We start from the raw sequence: 26,303 nt of genomic DNA, 5'->3' as shown, positions 1-26,303 counted from the left end.
TTTATCTGTTGTCCCCTTCGTATCTTCTCATTTTGTTATTCTTTCGATATAGAGAAATAGAAGTAAAATCCTTTCAGATAAATAAGCCCTCTCCCTCCCTCCTGTTCCCAACGCAGCCTTGGTGTAAAACTGTTACAAAGAAAAGTATTAGGAATCTTAAAGTTCTTATATATTCAATCCAAATCCAGTTTACACAAAAACTGAAAATGTCAGAAAAGCCTGCAGACTGTGAAATTGATTCCGATACCGTGGAACTATATTTTGTCCTTCCACCATTATTAAAGAATGCAATCAGTAACGTTTTCTGTTTTATTTGCAAAACAATCAAGTATTATAATAATACTAATGATAAACTGTAGTGAGAATGAACCGAGGAAAAATTGTAGTTAGAAAAAGATCTTTCTTAATCTAGATAATGCAGTTATCTGAGGTTTTTAAATTTAGTTTTGATTTAAGGCAAAGAAAGTCCATAGTAACAACCAAAACCTTCCAAAGAACAGCTTAATTTAACAGAAGGTGTTTAACAAGAAAGGAAAGTGTATGAAGAAAGGCTAACTAGAAATAAATGGCTATTTAATGCTTCATGCTTCATTAGCTTTATAATCAGAACTCAAAGCAGCTACTTTAGTTCAAAACTATAAAAATAGATTTTTCATGTCACAAAACAAAAATATCTAAAAGATACATTTTGATCCCTGGAAAGGAAATTAAGGATCTCCGTGATAGCAAACTTAATACAAATCAACAGTGAAGAATATTTCACAGGATTTTGGAAAGCTTTTTACTGTGTAAATGTCCACGTGTGTGCTGCACTGGGCTGCCGTGCACTGACAGAGCCCGGCGTGCACACTCAGGGAGCACTTCCCTGGACGCCAACTTCTGCCACTGCTCGTGCTGGCTCCTGTGCAGAGACTACCCTCCCCTGGGCCTCTGCTGCCAGTGATCCTGTCACTTCTGCTCCAAAGTCATGTCCCACCCACCCTGCTCCTCACAACACTGTGTCGTCTTCCCATGGTGCCCTCCAGGGGACCCTGGAATCAGAGCTGCACTGACATGTCCCACGATCTCCCACTACCCCTCTGTTCACGTGGCACTCCCCAGCCAGCGCAGAACCAAATCAGAGTCAATCTTTCAAAATCCAGGTCAAATATTAGCTCCTGCTCCTGAGTTTTCACAGCCCACGAATGGCAAATATTTTAATGGCACTTGTCACTTTCTTTGATTTTCATCTGTGTGTGTGACTTTTCTCTCCCTGATGATATATAAACTTGAGGGGAGCAATCTGTATCTGATTTGTGGCTATGACAGAAATAGTCTTATCAGCTAACATTTACTGAACGTCTACTCTGCTAAGCACCGAGCTGTATGCCTGTCACACTTATCTCTAATTTTGACAACCTCCACGACTCTTGCAAAACAGATATGAGAAAGCTAAGGCCCAATAAGTTAAATAACTTGGCCAAATTTGCAAGTGCTAAGTTGCAGCCCCAGGACTTAAACCCAGATATGATGAACTTACAAAACTTGGCCAATTCACTGTGCTCTCTCCTCTCACAGTCCACATCCCCAGCACCGTGTTTTCTAAATAGTAAGTGATTAATACATACTGGTTTTGGTCACCTTGGCTAAAAGGTGACCAAACTCTTTGCTGTAAGAATACAGCAAAGAATACAAATACTTTTGTATCCTCCAGGTGCCAAGTATCCATTCTCTGCACAGCGGTCATTAAAAAATGTTAGCTTATGAAATACGACAACCATCGAAGTCCACTGTATGTAAAAGGCTGCTAATAAATGGCATGATTCCATAAAGTTAAGCTTTTAAGTGAAAATTCCTAGAGAGCGTATGTTGTGCCAAATGCAGTGAAAGCAGAACCCAAGGAGGAAGAGCCCTAAGAAAGCCCCGTCTCCCAGCCAGGAGCACACCTGGAAGGAGTCCAAGGCCCCTCCCAGCAGATCGACGCTTACACCTCCACCTCGACCCACGCAATTCCACAAATCACAGCTCAACAAGTCACTTATTCAAGTCCTCTACCTCACATTCCTACCCCTACTTTGAAATGTGTGATAATACCAAGAAGCTGAGCTAACAGATGAACTCAGCAGTAACTCTATCAAGAAAACTGACTTTAAATAATCCTTCTTAGTTTGTTTGGCATTAGCTTTAAAGCAACAATTTTAGGCCTCTTAAGGATGAAATAGGTGAATTTGTAAGAGAAAGACAAATTACTTTAAGTCCGCAATGTGTCACCGATTGGAGAAGGTACTTTACATATTATCGCTTAACCTTCCAAACATCCTACTGGAAGTATTAATACTTCCATTTTCAAGTAAAGAAACTGAGGATGGAAGGGTAAAGCTTGCTTATGAAAACACAATACATAAAAGAGTAAGAAAGCACACCAGATTTTGCTGACTTAGACCGTGTTGTTTCACTGTAAAATGCTACCTCTCTCCAAGGCCTTCCTCCCTGTGTGATGACCACAGCACTTGGAAACTCCCACCTCGTTCTGGAAAGCAACAGCCACCTCCCGGCTACAGCAACCCGCAGTATGCAAGGCAGACTCGCCTGCGCTGCACGCAACAGCGCCGCGTGGACACCGATACAGGACTCTGAGGTGCTACAGCTTGTCATTTCAGTACATTCTGTCCCCTGCCTGCATAGAAAAATCAAATTTGGATCTCAAGTATGGGCCCCTAATTTTACACTCCAAGAGCCTCTGCTGCCTTGTCTCCGTGGGTTTCGGGCCCAGCCTGGCTCACCTGCTCAGATGCTGCCCCTGGCCCTGAGGCGACCACAGATCCTGCGCTCTCGTCCCAGCTTCGTCCATGTCCACAGCCTTCCATCCTGACTCTGACCCACGCCAGTGGTCGGCTCTGACTGGCCCTGATCCATCGTGGCCCCCATAACTCGCAGCCATCCCAGCGCCCCAAGAACAGCCCTCGGACATTTCAGAAGCACTCAGGTACCAAACGGAGGAACGGCTAGAAACAATCTTACATATTAATACTTATTAAAGACATTCTTCATAAACTTGGATCAGGTAACTGTCATGGCATTTCATAACTTTCAACTACTTTTCTACAAATTAGTATAAATTTTTGAAGCTTTATAATAAATCGACAAGTAGAAAAAGAGAGCATTGTATGGGAAATGCAGAACATCATACTTTATCACTGGTGTTGATGTCGTCTATTTCCACAGAAAGGTCTTCTTCAATCTCTTCACCGATACTTATTTCACTTTTTTCTGAGCGATGGCTAGTACTAATTTCAGGAAGGAAAAAAAGAAAAATAAGGACTCTAAAAATAAACAATCCAGATTTTTAAAATTTTTCTGCTACATCATTTTCTCTTTCAAAAAAACTGTATAATCAATTACTCTGTTAAAAAAATAAATATACATTTTCTCTTTCAAAAAAACTGTATAATCAATTACTCTGTTAAAAAAATAAATATAAATTTCCAACTGAAAAACACCTGTCAATTAAATAAAATTGTCAGGCATCTAATTTAAAAATTTCTAATCATATTCAAAATATTACTTCTGCATTATTAGCCAAATCATAGATTATATCACCTTCATATATATATAAGAAAGTTACCTGAAACAAAGTATTAAGAAATGTCATCTAAGTTGAAAAATAATTTAAGAGGGCAACGTTTTTAAGCTGAATGTAGATAATTCCCACCACAAAGTGACGATGAAGGGAGAAGAGCACTTATAACCCGGCGACTGAACTGCTCCTAAGTGACTCCAGGTCAGTCTGCCAGTGTGATTTCTGTTATTCTTACCAAGTTTCTTGAACGTAACATAGAGTCCATATTCTAATGTAAAAACCAAAAGCATGTTCCAAAGTCAAATATATAATTTTGGGTTAGCTACCTTCAAGCAAAATGAATAAGGGAATCAAATATACTAAAATCAGCACCAATGTAATTTTGTCTTATCAGTGTTCAGAAACTGTATACATACATACATACATATTTTCCCAACTATTTCTTACCTATTAAAATCATCAACATAGTCATCTTCTTCTCCAGTCCCTGATAAGTTTAAGAAAAGATACATGTTATATTTACACATACACACGTCGTGATGTACCTACAATTAAATATACATGTTTCCTTAAAAAGAAAAACTACATATGAATGATGAATTACAATACATCATTAAAGAAGAAGTCCCAAAGACCAGAAATATTTTTAATATCTAATACAAAGGCAAACAAAAAAATGAACTACCTACGAAATAGTAAACCGTTATAAGCAATTATACCACACCCTAAAATGTGGTTAAGGCCTCGTCTTCGCTCCAGGTACTCGCCAGCGTGAATCACAGAGCACGCTCCCCATTAATGACGCCCTCTGACCTAATGGCTACAGCAACAGCAAGTCATCACCAACGCCCTCTAGTTACCTTTTTTTGAACTACTGAGACTTTTCAACTCAGTAATTATTACAAAATTAGAAATGATCATGAGGTGTGACAAGGAAACAGAGCACGGCAAGTAAGAACACCCACAGTCAGACAGTACTGGGCTCACACCTCAGGCCCCCGCCCCGCCCCAGCAGCTCTCCAGCCTCCGCGGAGTTAGGTGCCCTTCCCTGGCTGTGTCCTCAGCCACGCCCATCACAAGGCTACCAGGAGGATCCGTGCATGCGATGCGCTTAACCGCAAGCCCCTAACAAAGGGAACCTCTGAGGGAGCGATGCTGACCGACGAGGCAGCCTTGCCAGTTTCTCGCACTGCCCGAGGGGGCAGACAGAGTGGGCACCTTTCAGACTTATTCAAGGCTATAAAGGACAAATGTACGAATCAGCTGCCGTTCCCTCCCATGTTTTCTGAGGGCGAGCTGAGGAAACAGGGTTGTCAACCACAAGGCAAAGACATGGAGGCACACGACAGCGACTTAAACTGTGAATGAAGAGCACACGGGAGACACGTGGAATTCAGTATGGCCACAGGCAGAAGATGCAGATCACAAAGAGAAATTCTGGCTCAACAGCAAGCGGTTCAAAGATGCTACGGGCACTGTCCTTGCTCCTCTACAGCATAAGGCTGGACTGTCTCTAAACCGGTTATAGTTGAGGGATTCAAGTTTTGGACAGGCAGTTTGACAAGACAATTCTCCTAAATTAAATCCTACGATTAACTTATTCATTTATCAAATATGTGAGTGACTCCTCAGTCCCCTGGGTTATGGCAATGGCTAACACGTATCTCTGATCTCAAGGAGCTATCACTCTAATGGGAAGAAAGAGGCAACACACGGTGGAACAAACTGCAAACTGCGAGGGCAAGTGGAAGCACTCTCTGAGGCAGCCACTGAGCCGAAAACGAAGGAAGGCACCAGAGGTACAAATTATTCGGCACAGTATGTTCCAAGAAGAGGAAACACATGAAAGGCCCTGAGCTGGGGCAGGGTGCGGTGGTCTGGAAAGCCACGAGTGAGGAGCTAGTATAACCAGAGAGCAATGACTCTGGGGCAGAGTTGGGGGATACGACAGGAGTGGAGACCAGAGGGGTTGGCAGAAGCCAGCTCCACCAGGGCCTGGTGGGTCATAGGCCGGATTTTAGCCTAAATGCAAAGGGAAGCTTGTCTGGGGGTAGGGGAGACAGGAGTGAAAGAGAACGGGGAGGCACGATCTGATTTCTGTTTTCCCCCAGATACTCTGACCACTGCAAAAGGAATGTGTTTAAGGGAGGCAAGAATGAAAGTAAGGAAAATACAAGGTGTCACAGAAGCCCAGGCCAGAGGTGACTGGGGCAGGTGTCCTACAGACAGGACGGATAGATGGTATGGGCAGGGAAGAAGTGAGTATCAGAAAACAAAGAAAAGAAGAATCAATATTACTGCTACCCCCGAAGCAGGGCCAGCAATTATCAGCAATCCCTGATTATAAGGAGCTGAGGGTCGGGGGACAAGTTTGTTTCCAGGTTGCTATCCTCTCTAGAATAAAGAGCCTGTCTCCACTGGCAGCCTCAAAGATGAGGGGATGCAGGTGCGTGCGAGAAAGGAGGCACTGCCAGGCAGGGCAGAGGAAGAGCGGGAGGGTGGGACTCTCCTGATTATGCACACCCACAGAGGTGGTTGGTTTGCAAGTGCCAAGAAAAACTAGCAAGGGCAGCTACTAAAACCTGAAAGCTCCAAAGACGAAGAGTGGAATGCACCAGCACAGAGAGCAGAGGTGGACACTGAGCTGAGGTGCGGGGACAGCTGAGGCTGCAGTCTGGATTAGAGGATGCCACCTGGCTCCCCCCCCCAGCATGTGCAGCCAACCCAAACACAAGACAGTTACTGAATAATGCACGACAACACATTACATTCTGACTTCCTGCTTATGCGTCACACAGCATTATTGTAACTTAACAAGTCAGTGTCAACATGAGTGGCTTCACAGAATATATACAGGCTAAGCATCCCAAATATGAAAATCTGAAATCCAAAATTCTCTAAAATCTGAAAATTTACGAATGCTGACATGATGCGCAAAGGAAATGCTCACTGGAGTATCTGGGATTTCCAGATGTGAGATGCTCCACTGGCAAGTATGATGCAAATGTTCCAAAACCTGGACTCCAAAACACTTCTGGTCCCAAACATTTTGGAAAAGGGCTAAACAACCTGTACCACATTACTTGAAACTAGGGGTCGACGAACTTTGGCCCAGAGGCCAAGGATTCCTGTTTTCTTTGTTTTCTGATATTCTTTCCTCCCCACCCAAGACCACCCATCTGTCCTACTGGCAGGATCCTTCACCCAAGCCACTGTCATCTCTGGCCTGGACTCCGTGACAGCCTGTTTTCCTTCCTTCATTCTTCACTCTGGCCAACAACCTGCTTTTGTTAGGCCTATGAGCCAACAATGGCCTTTACATTTTTAAAGGATTATTAAAAAAAACAAATATGTGACAGAGACCACCTGTCCCACAAACCCTAAAAGATTACAATCTGGCCCTATACAGAAAAAGTTTAGCAACTCTGGCTTTAAACCTGCAAAGTGCCCGTCTATAAACGTTCCATTTGGGCAACTGTGATTAATGTTTGCCTGCCTGCCAAACTAAAACCGGCTGTGCTCTAAAGTTTTACTTGCAAATTATTTCTTGGGAATGCAGAATTTATTTTCCCATAAAAATGATATGTAAATAATGTCTACATAACGTGTAGGCAGTAAAACACAGAGGTTAGGCTCTTTGGTGCTATATGAGGATTCCAAAAGCAGCAAGTTATTTAATGTAGGTCCTTCATCTGTAATAATGGAGATAATAAGAAAACCTACCTCAAAGGCTAAGAACGAAATAATTCCTTGGTACAGTGCCAGGCACATGTCACTAACATCATAACCCTAGGCTAGTCCACTAATATTTATACATTACTTAAAACACCTATAATACTGCATGTATATTTATAATGGGGAAAAACCCCAAACAGAAAACAACACTGTTGTGATACCATTAAACAAAACTAAATAAAACTGTTTACTGAATCCTAATGCCTGGCTCAGCTAGTAAACTGGTACGTCTTACCTGTACAAGTACCCAAATTCCAAGCCAAGGTATGTCAAGGTCCCCACAGAAAGCGAAGTGAAGCCGTACGCCACCTTTCTACCCTACAGGGCGGCCCCAGGGCAGCCACCTTTCCCCCAGGATGAGACTCCCAGCAGCTCCTCCTCAGGAACAGAACAGGAAGCCTCCGCTTTGATGAGAAAGCAGAGTAGTCAGAGAGGGAAGCCAAAAGGTTTGGCAATAGAGTGAAACACAGAAGTGAAACACAAACACCAGAACAGGAAGGGGACAGGGCAGCTGTCCAGCTGCAGAGGTCAGGAATAGAGTTTCCAGGTGGTGGTGATCCAGGCAGGTGGGTGGAAAAGAACATGTCTCACTGCAGACATACCGCACCTAACAGGGCAAGAACAGAGCAAGGCAGGGCAGCAGGCCCACCTAGCTGGCCAGCCAGCAACGCAGAGGCCCAAGGAGCAGAGGGCAGTTACCAGAACTCTAGGGCACTGTGTGGAACAAGATTCTGGGCAGCTCAGGGAACAGCTATTCTTCTGCAAATGGCTGCAAATGGGGGAACAAAGTGACATAAAAAGGAAAGTAACATTTATTGGGCACCTAGCATGCCAGGCACTGGACTTTTACTTATGTATGGATACATACTTAAATCCATTTGCTCTTCAAAACAAGGTAGATGTTATTAGTTCCACTTAACAGATGAGGAAATAGAAGCTCAACTTATTTACCTACCCTACCCACCAATCAGTGCCACATCTGGGATTTTCACTTACATCTATCCAGCTCCAAACCCAAGTTCTTTGCACTGTCAGAAATGTTTCTCCAGAAGTGGGAAGGACATTCTCTGAGCTGTCCCCTCAGACATGCCTGAGGTTGCAAAGCGCATACAGGTGACACGTCCTTCTTCCGCCCCAACCTGCCTATGAAGCTATGTTTTGATGCACACGGGACAGGACGTGGCCCAGGGGAACCCAGGCTGCTCCACTTACTCAGGTCAGCAACTAAGCTCGCCTAAGGTATGCCTACTGTATCTGCTACAGTCCTGCACGGAAGAGAACACTGGATGAGAACCATGTTCTTGATATGGCCACGGGCTCGGTAATGCTCACAAGGAGACTCTGACTTCCGTAGGAACGAATTTACTTATGTGGCAAGTTTACCAACTTCTGCTGTGTAATAGAACTGAACACAACTCACAATTTCTCTTGACAAGTTGTTTCCCCGGTAGACTGAATTCCCTCAGGCCTGGACCCATACTCCCAGCACCTAGCGGGTGCCTCTGCACAACTTTCAGTCCGACCGAAATCTCTCCCCTTCTCCCTGCGCACGTCCTCGCCATTCAGTCTTGGCGCAGAAGCCAGCTCCTGTAAGAGACCTGCTCCGAATGCCTGGCCCAGGTCAGAGTAACCCACTACCCGTCTCCATACCCACATACACGGACCCTCTGAACACTCAAGATACCTGTAGGTGCCTGTTTACATCTATCTTTCCTACTAGAATTGAAACTCCAGGAGGACAGAGGTCTGCCTTGGCTGTTGCTATAGCCATCTCTGGCACAGGGTGTAATCCTGGACACACGAAACTATCCAAACACCTGCTGAATGAACAGCTCAGTGTAGGTTGACTGAGTCACTCCATTTAAAATCTTACACTAAAAATAATCACTTTAAAGCAATCAACACTAAAATTAGAAATCTAGTTACCTAATCCAAGTGATCCAATTTTATCATTGACCAATTTCAGATCTTTCAAAACTGTGTTTGCTCTTTTACCTGTGAACAGGAAAAAATATTAGCATTAAAGTGACTTTTAGAATACGATACTCTCTAAACCACATCAATTTTTTCCCCCATGTAGGGCTTCTTTATGACAGGAGCATAACAACCTCAAACTAAGAAAAAAATAAAAACTGCGATTAATGGATGCTTATTCATTACATTTCTTTTTTAACCATGAACAATACTACTCCTTATTGGAACACAGCCACTGAAGACACTTTTTGGTCCAGCGATAAGACATTGTCTTCCATAAGTAGCACCATTAAGTATGAATTCGTGGACTATAGTTCATTATTTTCACCAATTTTATTTTTCCTTTGAACTTCTAAATTTTGCTTCAACTCAACTGCTATTTTTCATTAACCAAAGTGATCTCCTCACTGGTTTCTTTAGTCCTTAGCTCTCTCAACGTCCTCTAAATGAACATTCCCCACGCAGTGTCAGAGTGGCATGACCACGTCCAGATTCCTTTCCTGACGGTGGCACTGACCACGGGAGAGGAGGAGGAGAGAAGCGGTGTGGGTCGCAGTAATGGCTGGTTAACCAGATGTCTAAGAGAAGCAACAAACCATCTCTTTCATGTGTTCCAGGAGGTCCCACAGTTGTATTACATAAGACAAAAAGGTTAGGAAGCACTGCAAAATTAGGCAAAACTCATAACACAAATGAGTGAGTCTACTTTAGGAAACTTTCTCAAAAGAGGTATACTTACACTCTGAACACTCTGCCAACTGAATCTTAGATTCACTATGACATAGCATACAAAGTTTATCTGTATATGTATGTGGTTAGGGCTATGATTTTATGTTCCTTGGTGCTGCTGTTGTGTGTGCGGAGGGCTGGGAAGGTAACTGGTACAGTAGCTGGGCCATTCTGCCTCTAGCTAGCAATCTTCACCTCTGCTACATGTAAAAAGATATGTCAGATTCAAATCCCTATAGGTAGAATGTTTTATTTAACATTTCAGTGATAATTACTGTGATATCACAGAATTTTAAAAAATTAATCGAACTTAAATCCAACTCAAGGCATCCTAATTGTCCAAGAAGAGATGATTTAAAAATTATATCTATAGAAAATGTAATTACATCTGTAGATATAAAAATTGTATCTACAGATAATATAAATCAGCTAAAAAGTCAACTTCCTACAAGTATTTTATGGCACAGTAAGAGGCAGAATACAAAACAATATAAAGGATACTACCACATTAAAGAGAAATTTAAAAAATAATAAAATATTAACAGGAAGTATCTCTGAATGATAAAATTTGGAGCTATTTTTATGATTTTCCTAAAAAAATAATCCATTATTATATACTACTTAATCAAAGAAACAATATCCTGAGCATTCACACCATGTCCCCGGGCACTTACTCTTGGAGTCTTTCAGTGAGGGGGCTCCCGCCAGGGAGCTCAGTCCACTCTTCGAGGGGGGCGCATCTGAGAGTGAGGCCAGGCTTCCCACTTGCTTCCGAGGTTCACTTCTCCTGGCATGAAGCAAGTGACAGTTAAATGGTAATCTTGTATCCTGCCACTAAAGCAAAAGCAACTTAAAGATATTTTATATACATACAGTGGCTAGAAATAAAGAATATACAGTATTACAAATTCAAAATCAAAGTATATCTACAAGGCAGTGCAGAATACAGATCAATCACAAACCCTTGTAGCAAGCTTGTCAGTAAGAAATCAGTTCACCTCTCTTTAGAATTCTGCTTGATATCTTACAAACTAAACTGACCTGCAACATCTTCACTGTCTGGGAATTTTTTGGAAGCTCTTTTATCACCAAGAAATGCAGCTGAGTGACAGTACAGGAGCCTACTAGCAAACAAGTACTATCACTCAGATGCATGTATGCGTCAGAGAAGGCACAGACAGCCACGCTGATGGTCTCCTCTTGAAATCACGACCGCTCATCTCAAGGGGACCTTAATACTGCCCAGCAACCCTACCCATTCCCACAGCCCCTTCCTCTCCTTGCTTTCTTACAGAACCCACGTTTCTCCACTCTCCCCAAATCTCCAACCCTCCTCCCTCCATCCTCACTCAACTACAGACTCAGGTGAGAACCTGCAAAGGTGCCACCCAAGTGCCTGGAGGGGGCCACACACTCTCCCCTCTGCCAGCAGAGGCAACCCGGCACGGACTCCATCCCTGGGCAGCCCTCCAGGAATCCTCCTCTCGTTCCCTCACATCTGTGATTCTTCTGTCTTCAACACTGGATCATTCCCATCAGCACACACATGTGCCGTTACTTCTCCCCCTTAAACAAGCGCCTCAGCCCCTCCAGCCACCACCCTGTGACAACAACACAAAATCAGATTTATGACCTCAGCAATTATAGAACCATTAGTAGTAGCTCATTATATAAAATATTAATAAAAGCACCTAGAAATTATATTTTTAAATCTCTAGTCTGATAATCCAAACAGTTTACTCACCAACCGTAAGTTTTTTCTGGTTTGGGAATGGGATCATCAAAGAAAGAATCTCCATCCGTATCATCTTCAGCCGGGCAAAGGTCAGCTTTGTCTTTGACATCTGAAGTTTTGTTGCTTAGGAAAGATCCAATTTTTGTTTCATGGGCCAGTAAGTGAAGATTACTTTTGCTCTTTGGTTCTAATGAAGAAACACTAGTATCACTTTGACTGACCTCACAGTTGGCCTTCTAGAAAAAGAGAGAGAGAGAGAGGAAAACAGAGAGAGAAAGAGAGAAAAGGTCTCTTCAATGAGATAAAACTTTAAGACATTTTAAATAAGTCATGTGAACATAGGTAAACCTGTGTGTGTGTGTGTGTGTGTGTGTGTGTGTGTGTGTGTGTGTCTCCTCCCCACAGCATGAACTGCGGAATAATCCCATGATGTATCCCTTTAGCCCCAGGCTTCCTAACATGGCTAACTTTCAAAGGGGAAAAATGTTAAAGAATATGCTTACACCATTCCTTTCCTCTCACCCTAAGTGGAAATATCTTATCTATACCTACCTCATTTATAAACAACTTTCCCACTTAAAAACAATTTTCCTGTTTCCCCTCACATATGTGTCACTGCTTCATAAGTTAATACATTTTCAACTTGCAAATAGGAGAGGGTATTACTATTAAAAGAGAAAAGGAAGATGATTTCACATAAACGAACAAAGCATTAAAGTATTCATCAGCAAAAACGGCAGTTTTCCATCCAGCGCCAAACATGACAGACATCAAGGAGAAAGGTGCTGAATTCGACCACTCGCCCTCATCTTAAATTCAGGCTTTCAGAGCGGCTCCTACACCCACTGAAAAGTCCACAGATGGGTACGTAGACTTCTGCGTATCTTAAACCAATGTTAAAAAAATTCTGAAGCATTCTTAACCACACCCTATGGACACATAGTGATATTGGCACAGAATTATTTTCTTGTTATTTTCTTGTTTTCAGTTAGTCCTAACATTCATAGCCTAAATTTATTCTATCCTTGGTCAGATTTCTTTTTGCCCATAGACATGTCTATGTCAATAATAACAATGAAAACAAAAAATAATGCTAGTAAGAATAAAAGCAGCTAACATTTATGGAGAGTATTCAAGTGCTTCAAATGTCATTTCATTTAATCTTCAAAATAATCCCATGGTATGGGGATACGTTCTCTTGCCTCTGTAGTTATGAAAAAGGAAACACAGAGACATTTATGTCACCTACCAAGGTCACCAGGTAGTTTAGTGATAGGGTGACTATCAGAGTCAAAGCCTGATTCCAGAGGTTAACTCTTAACACTTATGCTATTAGGTTGAATTATACGAAATTGTGGTTTTAAAATGGCAATTTCCCAAAATTCGGCCTTACATACCAAGGACGGCGGTACCGTGCAAGGTACCTGTGGAGTGCGAGAAAAGGCGCTCACCTGAAACACAGAATCTGGACTGTAGTCCACACCCAGCTGTCAACTGCATAATCTTAAGTAAACTAATTTTCCTAGGCATGAGTTTCCTCAAAAATTGAACTAGATTAGTATTTTCCAAATCAGATTATAACTAGGAGTAAGAAAGAAAGGACGGTAGCTGGGAAAGAGTCACACAGTAGTAAGCACCGAAGCAGGGCAGTGAACACGTGGGTCAGACATTACTGAGCAAGCTGCTCTGCGGGCTGCTCCCCTCCAGCACGTGCGCGGACAGAATGCACTGTGCCCGTCTTACGACGTGCCTTTACATTTCACACCAAGCGGAGGCCTTAACTAGTTGACAGCTGGTAAGATACATGCTATATAAATTTTAGGGCCCTGAATAGAGCCATACATTCCATGTTATTAATACAGATAAATTAATGATTATATAAAGAGATACCTAGAAAAATAGATATCATCCTTTTAGACATCATAGGATATTTTCAAAGAAGCAGAAACTTTTTTAAATGTCCTAACAACTTTTTTGAAGTTTTCCCAGTATTATCAAATACAGTAAGCATCACGTACTTTTATTTTTCTTAATTATGTTCAATCTAGTTGCTATTTAGGATTTATAAATGTTTTCATAATTGATATCTTTTTAAAGGCATATGCATTTGGAAATAAATACCCTGAAGTCTTGTGTTATTTAAACAGATTTACAGACAGATTTTCTCCTTGAAAACACTACTGAGAAAGTTCTGAAAGATAACTGGCATGAAACAAACTGAAAAGGGAATGTAGAGCAACATTACAATAATTTTTCTAATAAAGTCGTTCTTCCCCATGAATTCACATTACCAACATAATTTAAGTCTACCTAATGAGCTAATATCTAAGCTTAGTAACTAACATGTATCCATGATTATTTTTTGACTAGTTTTGGCAATATTCCTGCATGATGGAAGGACCAGTTCTAGAAAGACAAGTTTGATGGAAAAGGACATTATCATGTTATACAACACATATTCTTAAACATAACAGAATTACTTTAAAAACAATCTGCTTTCAAATCATTCTCAAAATCAATTTCTTTCTTCTCTCTCTCTGTTTCTTTTTTAATTAAACAGAGTCTTGCTCCGCTGCCCTGGCTAGAGTGCAGTGGCGTGACCATAGCTCCCAGCAACCTCAAACTCCTGGGCTTAAGCGATCCTCCTGTCTCAGCCTCCTGAGTAGCTGGGAATACAGCCGTGTGCCACACACCAGCTAATTTTTTTCTATTTGTAATAGAGACAGGGTCTCGCTCTCCCTCAGGCTGGTCTCGAACTCCTGACCCTCAAGGGATTCTCCCGCCTCAGCCTCTCAGAGTGCCAGGATTACAGGTGTGAGCCACCGCCCCCACCTCAAAATCAATGTCTAAACCACATGAGAACATGTCATTACTTTGTAACTATGTGGCTCATTGTTTTACCAAAAGACCATTACCCAACTGGGTTATTAATAAATTTACGAAACTTAATTCCAAATAACTTTTACTATTAAAAAAAATCCACATTAACAGGAGAAAGATCTGTCATTAAAACACTCTGCAGAGATTAAAACAAAAGTACTATAAAACTTAAGAGCAATTTCAATGGAGGAAGTCCAGATGTACATGCATATACAGATGCTCTCCAAAAACAGGGTTACGTCCTGATAAACCCATCATAAATTGAAAATATCTTAAGTTAAAAGTGAGCATTCTGTAGACAAGACGGGATGCAAAGACACAATATCCAAAAGTGCTGCAACACAGCACACTGCAGAGCATCAGCTGCTCACCCCTCATGATCACGTGGCTGACGGGGAGCTGCGGCTTGGTGCAGCGGCCCAGCATCAGGAGGGTTTCACACCACGCGCCACAGGCCTGGGACAAGATCAAAATCTAAAATTCAAAGTGTGGTTACTACTGATTTTGTATCAATTTTGCCCCGTTGTAAAGCTGAAAACAACATTAAGTCGACCATCTTAAGTTGGGGACCATCTGTATAGATAGGCATACCCTGGAATCTCTATTTAAAAAACCTTCATCATGGCTGAAGACATACCTTCATGTTACATACATAAACTTCAATTACTTGGGTTTTCCATCACCTAGATTTGGCTAACTTGAAGTTAAGATTCAGAATAAAGCTAAAGAGCTATGGTTAATTATTATTTAAAGTCAAGAAGAACAACTTAAAAAAAAAAAAATCTCACAGCAATGTCTTAGAATTCATTTCCTGAACAACCTTGGAAGTTGTTATGGGTTGAATTGTGTCCTATGAGAGAGACACATTAAGTCCTAACTCCCAGTATTTTAGAGTGTGACCTTTCTTGGAAACAGTGTCACTGCAAATGTATTTAGTCAAGACAAGGCCATACGGTTAGTAGGGTGGGCCTTGGCTCTGCCCCAACATGACTGGCGTCCTGGTAACAAGGAGAAGAGACACAGGGACCACACAGGGAACACCATGCAAAGATGGAGGCAGAGACTGGAGTGATCCGTCTACAAACCAAAGGACACTAGGACTGCCAGCAACCACCAGAAGCCAGGTGAGAAACTGCTGACACCTGATTTCCACCTTCTAAGCCTCTAGAGCTGTGAGACAATCCATTTCTGTTGTTTTAAGCCACTTGATGTGTGGTATTTCATTACAGCAGCCTAGTAATAGAGTTATTTATAATAACGAACTAAAACTTAAGTTCTATCTTTTCATGAAGGTGAGGGGCCCACTGCATAGCACTACATTCATTAAATTCCCTGGGATGGAGCTCAAGCCTAATAATAAGCTTTATGGTAAATTATAGTAAAGTTGTAAGAAAGTTTTAGGATATATTTAATTTTCCAATAGTACACTTACACAATCAAGAGTTCAATCAGTTCAGATAAATGGAAAATTAGAATTAGAGAGACATTTCACAGTGAAAAACACTACTAATTTTTCCATAGTCAAAAACTGAATTATCAGGAGAATGTCTTAAGAGCCTGGAAAAAAGAATTTTGTTTTTCCAAACTGAAGGCTTAATCTATACTGTTCACAGGAGGAGAAACGAAGTCAAAGAAATACTCCAGTACTTGCAAAAGTCTTCAAAAAACTCATGCAAGACAACTGTCCCTCACAATCCAGGACCTTCACCAACAAAACCCAGGGACGCCCAAGGCCTTGAGATAAAATGGCGCAGTATCCGCATATAATCTGCACGTCCTCCTGTGTGCTTCAAATCACTTCTAGGTCACTCATAATACCCGATACAATTAAATGCTATGTAAATAGCTGTTACACGGTATTGGTTTCCAATCTGTACCATTTTTTATATTTTCTATTTCTGATCTACCTGCAGCTGGCTGCATCTGTGGACGTGGAGGCTGCAGAGGAGGGGGCCGACTGGCTCTGACTCTCCCCCACCCACGCCTTCTCCCTTCCACCCCTCCCCCACCCTGCGGGCCGATTATGACTCACTAATGAAGTATTCAGAGAGTAATTTTACTAACACTTGTAACAGACACATACACTTAAAGTTTTGTTTGCTAACCTAGAAACATAAATACTGTAGAATTCTAGAACCAAGAAACAAACCTTTAAACCTTTCTATCTAAAAACTCAGTGTTTCTAGAGAAACTCTACCCTACCACCTGCAAACAATCCGTCATTCCTACAGATGCACAACAGAAGCATCGTCTTCCAGCTTTGCCGAAGGCTCTGACACAACCCTGTGCACGGCTATTCCACCCTCGGTGTCCTCAGCCCCCCTCCCTCCCCTAGCAGCTGCCAGGGCTCAGCTAACACGTGGGGCCGAGACGTCAAGTCTGGAACCTCAAATGGCCAGGGTCAGAGAGCTGGCCGGGCAGCGCTGGAGGGCCAGGTGCTGGAACATCCACCATCCACACACCCATTCACTCGGGACGGGGCGGAGGTGTGGGTGTGTTAAGAGAATAACAACACTTGGTTTATTTGGAAAATCCTGAGGTGACTGCAAATGACACAGAAACACATGCCCTGAAACATACACAGAATGTGAGAACCATCACTGCCCTAGATCAACACAAAGCTGGGCTTATCCTAGAATTCTGAAAACAAGAAATAATGAATTTAGAAATGTCATACTTTTAAGAATTTGAAGCAAAAAGTACCCCAATACAGATTAATTTTAAAACACCTGAAAACTGATTATAAAAATAAAGGATAACCTTTCACATTACATTTACTGTTATAATAAAAAACACCTAATTCTAAATACTAAAACAGAAAATCTAATATTCTCAATTTTTCCAACTAAATGGTAAAAAATCTAAGTTAATAGAGCTTAGTATTATATTTTTGATATGTATTATTTTTTTCAGACAGCTAGGATAATGTTTGGTACAACAAAGTGGTATACAATGAAACAAATGATCACAGATGACACTTTGGAAGTGAGCATTTTAAAATTTTTAGCTTGTTAAAAAAACGCCCTCCAACTTAATATTTATCCTACTTGTATTCCAAATCTTTTATCTTTGTAGTTATTTCATCTTCATTGTCTCTGAAGAATAACAAAAACAAGAACTTTTAGTTTTACCCAAGTTAAATTAGCTAAATTAGTTCTAAAACGCGTTGTGTGTGTGTCTATTACATATGTATGAATTTTTATAGTTTATTTCTAATATGAATGTAGCTTCCCTGAAGGAACCACCCAGAGTATCTGAACGAGCCTTAACACCTCCCCCGCACGTTCGCAGGGAAGAGTGAGACACATCCAGCACCCGGGCCCTGCCTGGCAGGCCAGGTTCACATCTGCAGGGCAGACAGGTGGGGCTCCCACAACTCGGAAAATGCCACCACCTACCATGTGAATGGCTCCCCCTGGAGTCTGGCTGTGTACAACCTCACCTACTATGTGCAACGTGGTATCTGGATTAGCGCGTTAGAAACGTTAAGGAAGCTGGGAACCTGCTGTACACACAAGGCAAAGCAGAAAGGCAGAGGACGAAGAGCTGAGGGCTCCTCCATGTGAGGGGAAACAGGCAATGCTGGGGACAATGCAGACCTCTTACAAAGGCAATTCAGAAGCAAGATCAGGGAAGTGGAGGGAAAACGGTTCCCAAGTGACTGAGGAAGTACCCTGGGCTCAGGAACACAATGACGAAATGGGTGGAAGACGCCCAACTTACAGACTGGACCCCGGGAAGAGGCCTGTCTAGGTTCTTCGGTCCCTCCTCAAGCCAGGAGGCACACGAGGCCCTGCCCCAAGTACAGAGAAGGCTGAAGTCTGAGCCCACCAGTGTGCCACACGGCACAAACTGAAAACGTGTCTCAGTATGCTTTGGTTCTATGCATACACTTCCTCAAAATGGTTCAACTTCTTTAAAACCCATGCCACTAGTAAGTTGTAAAAACTTAATACTATGAAATATGCTTTTAACTTTTTAAAAAAAGTCCAAGAAACTAGTTAAAAGAATCTATAAAAAACACTTTTATATTAATTATCTTTTTTAAGGTATGTCTCACCTCTCCAATAGATTGTAAACTCCTTAAGCGAGGACTGTGTTAAACATGGCTTGCCCGCAGCATTTAACATGCAATGCCTTTCACTATGTAAATGTTCAAAAAATACCTATTAAATAATTATTTTAAAACATCATTTAATAATGCATAAAGAACAGTGTGAACAAAAAGAGAATACAATAATAGGAATTTACCTCTGGAACCACTAGAACTAAAGCCACCTAAAATAATAGAATTTTTTTTAAAAAACCTTCAATTTTGAAGGTTTTCAACTTAGTGAAAAAATCTATACATAAACCAAGGTTCAACACAGAACTAATCAATCTTATAGAACTAAAAATTAAATCATTCTGTCTTATTCTAAATAGATGCAAAAAGACTGTACGGATAATGTTTCTAAAACCTCTAACATTTAAACTTCATAAGCAGCTAACTTACTGGCGTAGTCTGTTTTTGTGACGTTTAGGGGAGGAAGGAGCAGCAGCCAGAGCACTGCTGACTGCAGCACTGGCCCCAGCGGTCCCCAGGAGCAGGGCCCTGAATAAGGTTAATAAACGTGCAATAGTCCAAAAAGCGGGAGAACCCAAAAACGTCTTGGAGGAAATAAGCTTAACTTCTAATTTATCAATTGGAACTTATCCAAAAAGTAGTTTGATGTTCTATTTTCCTCAGATAAAAATCATAATGTTAATAATATGTATATCATCATCCATTCAAAAGGAAAATAAATATTTTCAACTCTTTTATTGCCAACAAAACAAAGAATTTTCAAAGTAAAACTGAGAGCACAGTTTTGAAATACAACAGTATGATTTTCACCTAGATAAAAACTGACAGTCAAACTACTTTTTGTTTTATGCCACCACTACTTTCTCGTGTTCTGATTATGGATAAACACAAGTGACATTTCAAAAGAAAACTCAGAACCCAGCTGACAGGACTGTGAGGCCACGGAGGCCCCGTGGTCCAAGGGCTGCTGCCTTCTCCTTTGCCCTCATGCATGTTACCTTGTCACCAGACTTCTGCTCGCTTGTCTTCTTCTTACCTTGTCCTTTATACCTTGGTATCTGAGCATGAGAATAAAATGACATTTTACCACAATATATAAATCTTCCAAAATAAACTAATTCATTACCAAATATTCGTATTAGAAAATTCCTTAAAAATGAAAAAATCTAACTAGGTTCCTCTCTGAAGCCTGCTCTTTTTGTCCTTTCTTAACTCTATTCCTAAAGTGGTTCATGTTTATACTGTTTCTAACAGTTTTGGTCAACTGCAGATACTGTAGCCTTCACCTGTTCAGCATCTATCTGGTGGAGAACCACGTCTTTCACGCTACATTTAGCAACGTTCTAAGCAAGCCTTGCTTGAATTCCTAAGCAGCCTCCTTTGAAGACTTGCCCCGACCTTTGTATCTTGCCCTACCTTCCTCAGGAGCACACAAAACTGGTTCCTAAAGCGGGGCTGGACCCTGTCCCTGAGGAGTCCCCAGCACTCTCCATGGGCTCTCAAGACTGACCAGGTCCCACTGGGAAGTAGCTGGCAAGAAAAGGGTGGGGAGAGTACTGGATCCCAAATCTGGGTCCTTTAGGATTACGGGGGAATTGCATTTTAAATGCCCAAATAAGGATTTATCTTAAAACAGATCCTACCCCAACCCCACCAAAGAGTATCTGAGGGTATTTCTGAAGTGGCCACCCTGGATATAGAGGCCAACTGAGAAATGGAGACTAGAGTGAAAATAACCAGAGGGCGGCAGGAGACGTGGGGCCGGCCACCTGCAGGACAGACACTGTTCTCTAAACCAGCCTCAGAAATGGCCATCACCTCTCTGTAAGAATTTGGAGCAGCATTTCCTAACTGACTTAAAACAGTTAAGATTCTCCTCCTAACTCTTAGATCTTAAAAAAAATTTAAATAAAATAACAGTATATAGAACAGACTTTAATATTTTATCCTGAAGACATACCTTATGTAGAAAGTTAGTATTGCTGAATTGCTTTAAAAAGTAAGAATTTGCTAAAAAGAGAGCTTTAAAATAGCTAAATGCTATATATAGGTACTTATAGGTATATAAGTATTCTGGAATAATTATTAATTTTAATCTCTCTAAAGCCAGACACTTTCATGGAAAATAAAGCTTTCTTACACAGGCTCTTTTATCTGCAATTCACTGAAGGAAATTTCTAAATTTACTCATGACCTTGTTCTCTCTGTTATCAGGGTTATAGCATCCCATGAGCATTAAGGAAAAAAAGCTCTTAAAAAAAGACCCTTTTATTAGAAATTCTCAGAAGGAAGGAACAACTATAAACAATAGAATGGTCTCTTTCTGTTGTTAGAAAGAGTACAAAATTCCTTTAGATTTCCAAACTCAATAAAAAGGAGCAACATCATCAAAGAACAAGCAAGAAATAACAGCAATCTTTCAGCAATGTTCTGAGCCTAGACATTTAAAAGGAAAGAAATCTAGCAGTATATTTACTACCCTCTGGAAGTTTATCTAATTTAAAAAGATGCAACTTTTTTCTTAGGTCAATATACCACTATGGGCCATGTAAAAGCCTAATCTTTCGGAACGTATCCACAGCATACCTCTTTCCCTACACAATGGAAATCAAAGGAACAAACACAAAACTGATCTGTGACAGACTGTACGTGTGTGTCCTGTCCCCGCCGACTTCACACGTTGAAATCCTCACCCCAGTGTGATAGCATTAGGAGGCAGGGCCGCTGGGAAGCACTTAGGTCATGAGGATAGGGCCCTCGTGAATGGCACTAGGTGCCCTCCTAAAAGGGACCCAGAGAGCTCTCTTGCCCTCTTTCCACCATGCGAGGACACACTGAGAAGACAGCACTCTGCGACCCAGAAGAGGGCTCTCACCAGAAACCCACCATGCTGGTGCCCTGATCTTGGACTTCCAGCCTCCAGGACTGTGAGAAATAAATTTCTGTTGTTTATAAACCACTGAACCTATGTTATTTTGTTATGGCAGCCTGCATGGACTAAGACAGGATCCAAACCTACCCTTTGATAAGATTGGCAGGTACTACCAATTCATGCCAACCACCTGAGACAACAAATTTCCTGACAATCATCTTTCTATCCATTATCTGTTATTTCTATATTTATCATTATCTATATCCTTGATCTTAAATTCAAGTGTCCAGTTTGTTTTTTTCTTCCATTATGCCAAATCCCTAAAATCAGGTCTTACCTTTAACATCTCATAAACACATACACAACACCTGCATGCACACACATACACACACGAATGTAGCCAGAGTACACACATTTTCTTATAAATCCCATCAAAACAGCTCATTTTTATTAAAAACATCATGATTTACAATTCCAAATCTGATCACCCATCTAGAACTCTACAATAGGCAATGCAACAATTTTATATTCTGGAACCTAATATCCTCAAGCTAGAAACTTCCAAATGAAAAGAAGGTAAACCTTGTTAATGGAAGAAAAAAATGTTCAAAGTACCAAACGAATCCAAATATTCTACAATTCTGTTATTTAACAGCGTATTCCCTTCCATGATACAATGTGAAACTACTACAAAGCAAAAAAAAAAAAAAAAAAAAAAAAATTTTAAATATATACTTAATCAAAGGGAAAAAACTACTTTCAAGAAACTAAAGAGCAATTGTGTTACAAAACTTGTAACAAATTAAGACCAGAGAGAGAAAAACAGAGCCCTCTGGAGTCGTAGACCAGAAGTCACTGCAGTACCCGGGAGCTGACTCACCTTACTTGGCGGTGTGTGCACACTTGCTTTTTCTTCTGGTGACTTTGGTGGAGGATGTACGTCAGATAGCTCTAGTGCACCCTGAAATATTTCAGTTTAAAATTAAAACATATTTAAGAATAAAACATCAATATACTAATTACACTTCAATGGAATTTCAGCATTTCACTACACAATGCTGGTATTTTTATTTTTTCCTCAATATAAATACCCTTTTTAGATTTTTCTTTAACTTTACACACACACACACACACACACACACACACACACGCACACCCCTAGATTCTGATGATCTGCAGAGCAGTTCATTCAGCCTCAACAGGCTGCGCAGTCCCCCCACCTAACTCCTCACCCCCTTCCCACTCTCCAGGCCAGCGTCATCCTGTGAGCCTCGAGACCCACTTTCCACCCTCCTTGGCTTTGCTTCCCTACTTCATTTTCACTCACGAAAAATACCAAATAGCAACTCTCTCATAAAAAACTTCACCCCTTCAAATGGCAGCACTCTCTTCCTCTTTCATACCCCCATACATTTTTTTCTTTCGTTTTAAAGCCCTCGTTCTAGCACAGCTGTCACAGGTCACGTGCCTGTCTTGGTGCTGTCATCACCGGTTCGTCACCGTGGTAAACACTAGGCAGGAGTCTGTAAAAGTGTTTCTTGAATCGAATTCACTTCCTAAAATTCACCCACTACTATTGTCACAACCTCTGTGACACTGTGTACATATCACATATTGGCTAATTTTGCTACAAAAATCCTCTACAACGTTTTAAACACGAGAATGTGCTGCTCTAACTTTGTTCCCTCGAGTCCACTCTTTCTGATGACAGCATCAGCTTCTCCCAGGCTAAAATCTTTAATGTTGCCTCTGAGAGCCCTTCTTTTACCCACATTGCCTTCTATGCCCCGGTCCTACGCCAAAACATTAATTGACTGAGCCTTGCTGACTTCTCCTTTGAAAGGTCGTCCTCATCTGTGCATTTATTTCTATTCTTACTGCTACTACTCTTACCTAGATTTGCCTTTTTATGGGTCTCACTTTTTTCTAGTCTTCTAACTTCTCCATATTTCACCCATCTAACCTCCATAAATCTGTCCTCCAAATGACACTGCTGTACGAAAGTCCTCAAAGACTTCCCACTGACTGTGAACAAGTATCTGTCAGAAGTCACTGTGTGTTAGATCCCGCAAGGGATACGAAGATAAAGCCCTTGTCCACATTAAACATATGACCCAGTAACAGGGCAGAGACATGTGCAGATCACTATTACGACCTGGCAGAATGAGGCTAAATTACGTACAGCTGCCAGCAGGGAGCGGGCAGAGCAAGAGGAAACCCCTGAGTCACAGTTGAGGGGAAACCAGAATGATAAAAGTCCACAGCTAGGGCAAGGGAAAGACGTGTAATTTCAGGTGGAGAGTAAGGTAAGAAAATAAGAGAAAGAAAAAAGCACAAGCCACTTTCAAAGCGTAAGTTCAATGTGGCTTAAGTATAAGCTTCTACACTTCAAAAAAAGGTGCGCAGGCCTAAATGATGGGCCAGACGATTATCATGCAGGATCTTGAATTATGGCTGAGGATCTGGAAACCCTTCAGTTGCCGTCACACAGCCATTGCACTTCTAAAACAGGGAAGTAACAGACGAAGAGCTGAATTTTAAAAATAAATTGACAGTGAATAGCAGAGATTGAAGAGACGAGCATCCTTAGAAGGAAACGATTAGAACCCTTCGGAGGAATGTTCACAGGTGAGGACCTGGCTGATAATGTGGCAAAGGAGATGAAAGCGATTCATTGAGGAGCACAAAAAACAAAAATGTACGTGTTTTTAACTAACTACAGCTGAAACTACAGCTGAACATTCAATAAAATCAACCAAAAGTCCCATTAAAGGTATGTGGGGCACAGCAAGTTAATACTTAGGGTGGGTTTTAAAATGCAATTTTGATAAAAACCATCAGTAATCGAGTTCAATGGGCTTAACACACAGCTAGTTTTCTACGATCAAAAGTCAAAAGTCAGTAAAACCTCTAATTTTTTATCTTAACATATATGACAGGTTTCCTCTCAAAGTAACAGAATAAAACACTAGTAAAATGATGGAAGAGCCAAAACAGACATCTTTGAGACCCCTATTTTAAATATTTGTTTATACATGTATACATATATACACAGCTATTAAAATGAAATACCCAGATGTTAAGAGGGGAAAACTAGCAGAAAGTGGAGATCAAATGTTCAGCTTAATGGTTTTGCAATTCAGGGGAGTAAAACAATTCTGTTTTGAAGACACAGAATTCCTACTCTGGGTCTATGTGCCAGAATCCCAGTTACGAAACACGGCAAACTGACGGGAGGGTTCAGGTCCACCAGACACAATGCAGTGCCGAAGAATACAGTGACCAGTTCTGATTTTCAAATCACGCCATCCGCACAAGGCGGCTCTTACAGGGTCTGTCTGAGGCAGACGCGCTGTCTAGCACAGGAGAGAGAGCCTTCCTTCCAGCAAGCACTCTTCCTTCCAGGCCTGCTGCCAGAGCTGGCGGGTGTGGGCGGGAGTGAACCCTTCCCAACAGGACGACTGAATCCAGCACACACGTGAAGAGGTCCTTCGGCTGGAACCAAGGAGTCACAGGAACAGAATATAAATGGAAGTGAGCGAGACCTGGAAGAGGGGTTTTTTTGAGGGGAGGAGTGGAAATGTCCTTACTGTTTTTACCTTTTTAGAAGTGAAGAGAATAAAGTCAATTTTTCCCATGGGCTTTAAATGTGCCAGTGGGGGATCCACGTGCAGAGCTGTGGATTCTGGTCAGGAGCTAGGGGAAAGGACTGAGCTGGACTAAGGCAGACCAAGCCGGACTTAGGGAGCCATCCATACAGTAACGCTAACAACAACAACAAGAAGTAATAGTAATAATGATAACACCACAAGTCTTCCTTGGCTTTTGTAGGGCACTGGTTCCAGGCCTCTCCCTCAGACACCAAAACCAGCAGATGCCCAGGACCCACATGAGAAATGGCGTGTATTTACATATAACCTGCGCACATCCTCCCATATACCTAACACAATGTAAATGCTATGTAAATAGTTGTTATGCTGTATTTCTTTTATTTGTATTGTTTTTTATTGTTATTTTCCCCACATGTGTTCAATTCATGGTTTGTTGACTCGCTGATGTGGGACTCACAGATACGGACGGCCAATTGTAAGGATACACGGGGTCTATGTGCCAAGCACCGTTCTAGAAGCTTCACACACACTACCTCCTGTGGTGCCCACAACCCCATGAGGTGCTGCTTCTGCGATCTCCATCCCGCAGACAAGGAACCTAAGGCACAGGGAGACTGAGTGACAAGGATGTGGCACAGCTGAGGTTTCGCCCAAGCAGCCTGGCTCCAGAGCCCACGCCACAAGGAAGGGAGCTCAAACCGAGAGGAAAGCATGCGCAACCCCCTCTGTAATGAGGTGAGCCACAGAGCAACCAAAAAGGAAAATGAAAGTGCAGGCAAAAAGAGAGATGAGTCTGGGCCACAGCCACCAACAAAGGGTGAGAAAGAGAGATGTCACCGCCACCTACAGACTGGCGGTCCAGGAGACTCTCTGGGGTCCTTTGTTTTTTTATTCCCTAGTATAATATCTAACACAATGTCCATCAAATAACACACTAAAAAACTTGTTAAATAATTGACGAGTGAAGGAATGAAATGAAAAGGCACAAGCCGAGTGACAACTTGTGCTCTCAACAAGCTGACTCACTCCTGACCCTGGACCTGGCCACGCTCTCCTGCTCCCACACTCTGCTGGCACTGTTCTGCCCTTTCTGAACACCCTTCCCAATCCTCACTCCACAAATGACACCCTACTCTCACTTT

General features: G+C 41.7%; 1 protein-coding gene across 3 annotated transcripts in view; it reads right to left on the bottom strand.

Moving 5' to 3' along the window:
* Positions 1–26,303, bottom strand: part of FGFR1OP (FGFR1 oncogene partner) — a 43,243-nt gene that overhangs the window by 10,186 nt on the left and 6,754 nt on the right. Inside the window, exons 6-12 of one of the 3 annotated variants that reach the window (XM_012659299.1) lie at positions 22,431–22,511; positions 19,677–19,736; positions 11,742–11,968; positions 10,672–10,784; positions 9,221–9,289; positions 4,007–4,046; positions 3,170–3,266 (exon numbers count right to left, since the gene is read on the bottom strand). In XM_012659299.1, the coding sequence (XP_012514753.1) occupies positions 3,170–3,266; positions 4,007–4,046; positions 9,221–9,289; positions 10,672–10,784; positions 11,742–11,968; positions 19,677–19,736; positions 22,431–22,511 (687 nt within the window). The remainder of the gene's footprint in view (positions 1–3,169; positions 3,267–4,006; positions 4,047–9,220; positions 9,290–10,671; positions 10,785–11,741; positions 11,969–19,676; positions 19,737–22,430; positions 22,512–26,303) is intronic. The other 2 variants (XM_012659300.1, XM_012659301.1) reach the window with 2 other exon arrangements.

The sequence above is a fragment of the Propithecus coquereli genome, unplaced genomic scaffold, assembly GCF_000956105.1.
Source record: "Propithecus coquereli isolate 6110/MARCELLA unplaced genomic scaffold, Pcoq_1.0 Scaffold601, whole genome shotgun sequence".
In the NCBI taxonomy this organism is placed as follows: Eukaryota; Metazoa; Chordata; class Mammalia; order Primates; family Indriidae; genus Propithecus; species Propithecus coquereli.
Note: the sequence above shows the minus strand (reverse complement) of the source record. Positions and strands in the feature narration are given on the sequence as shown.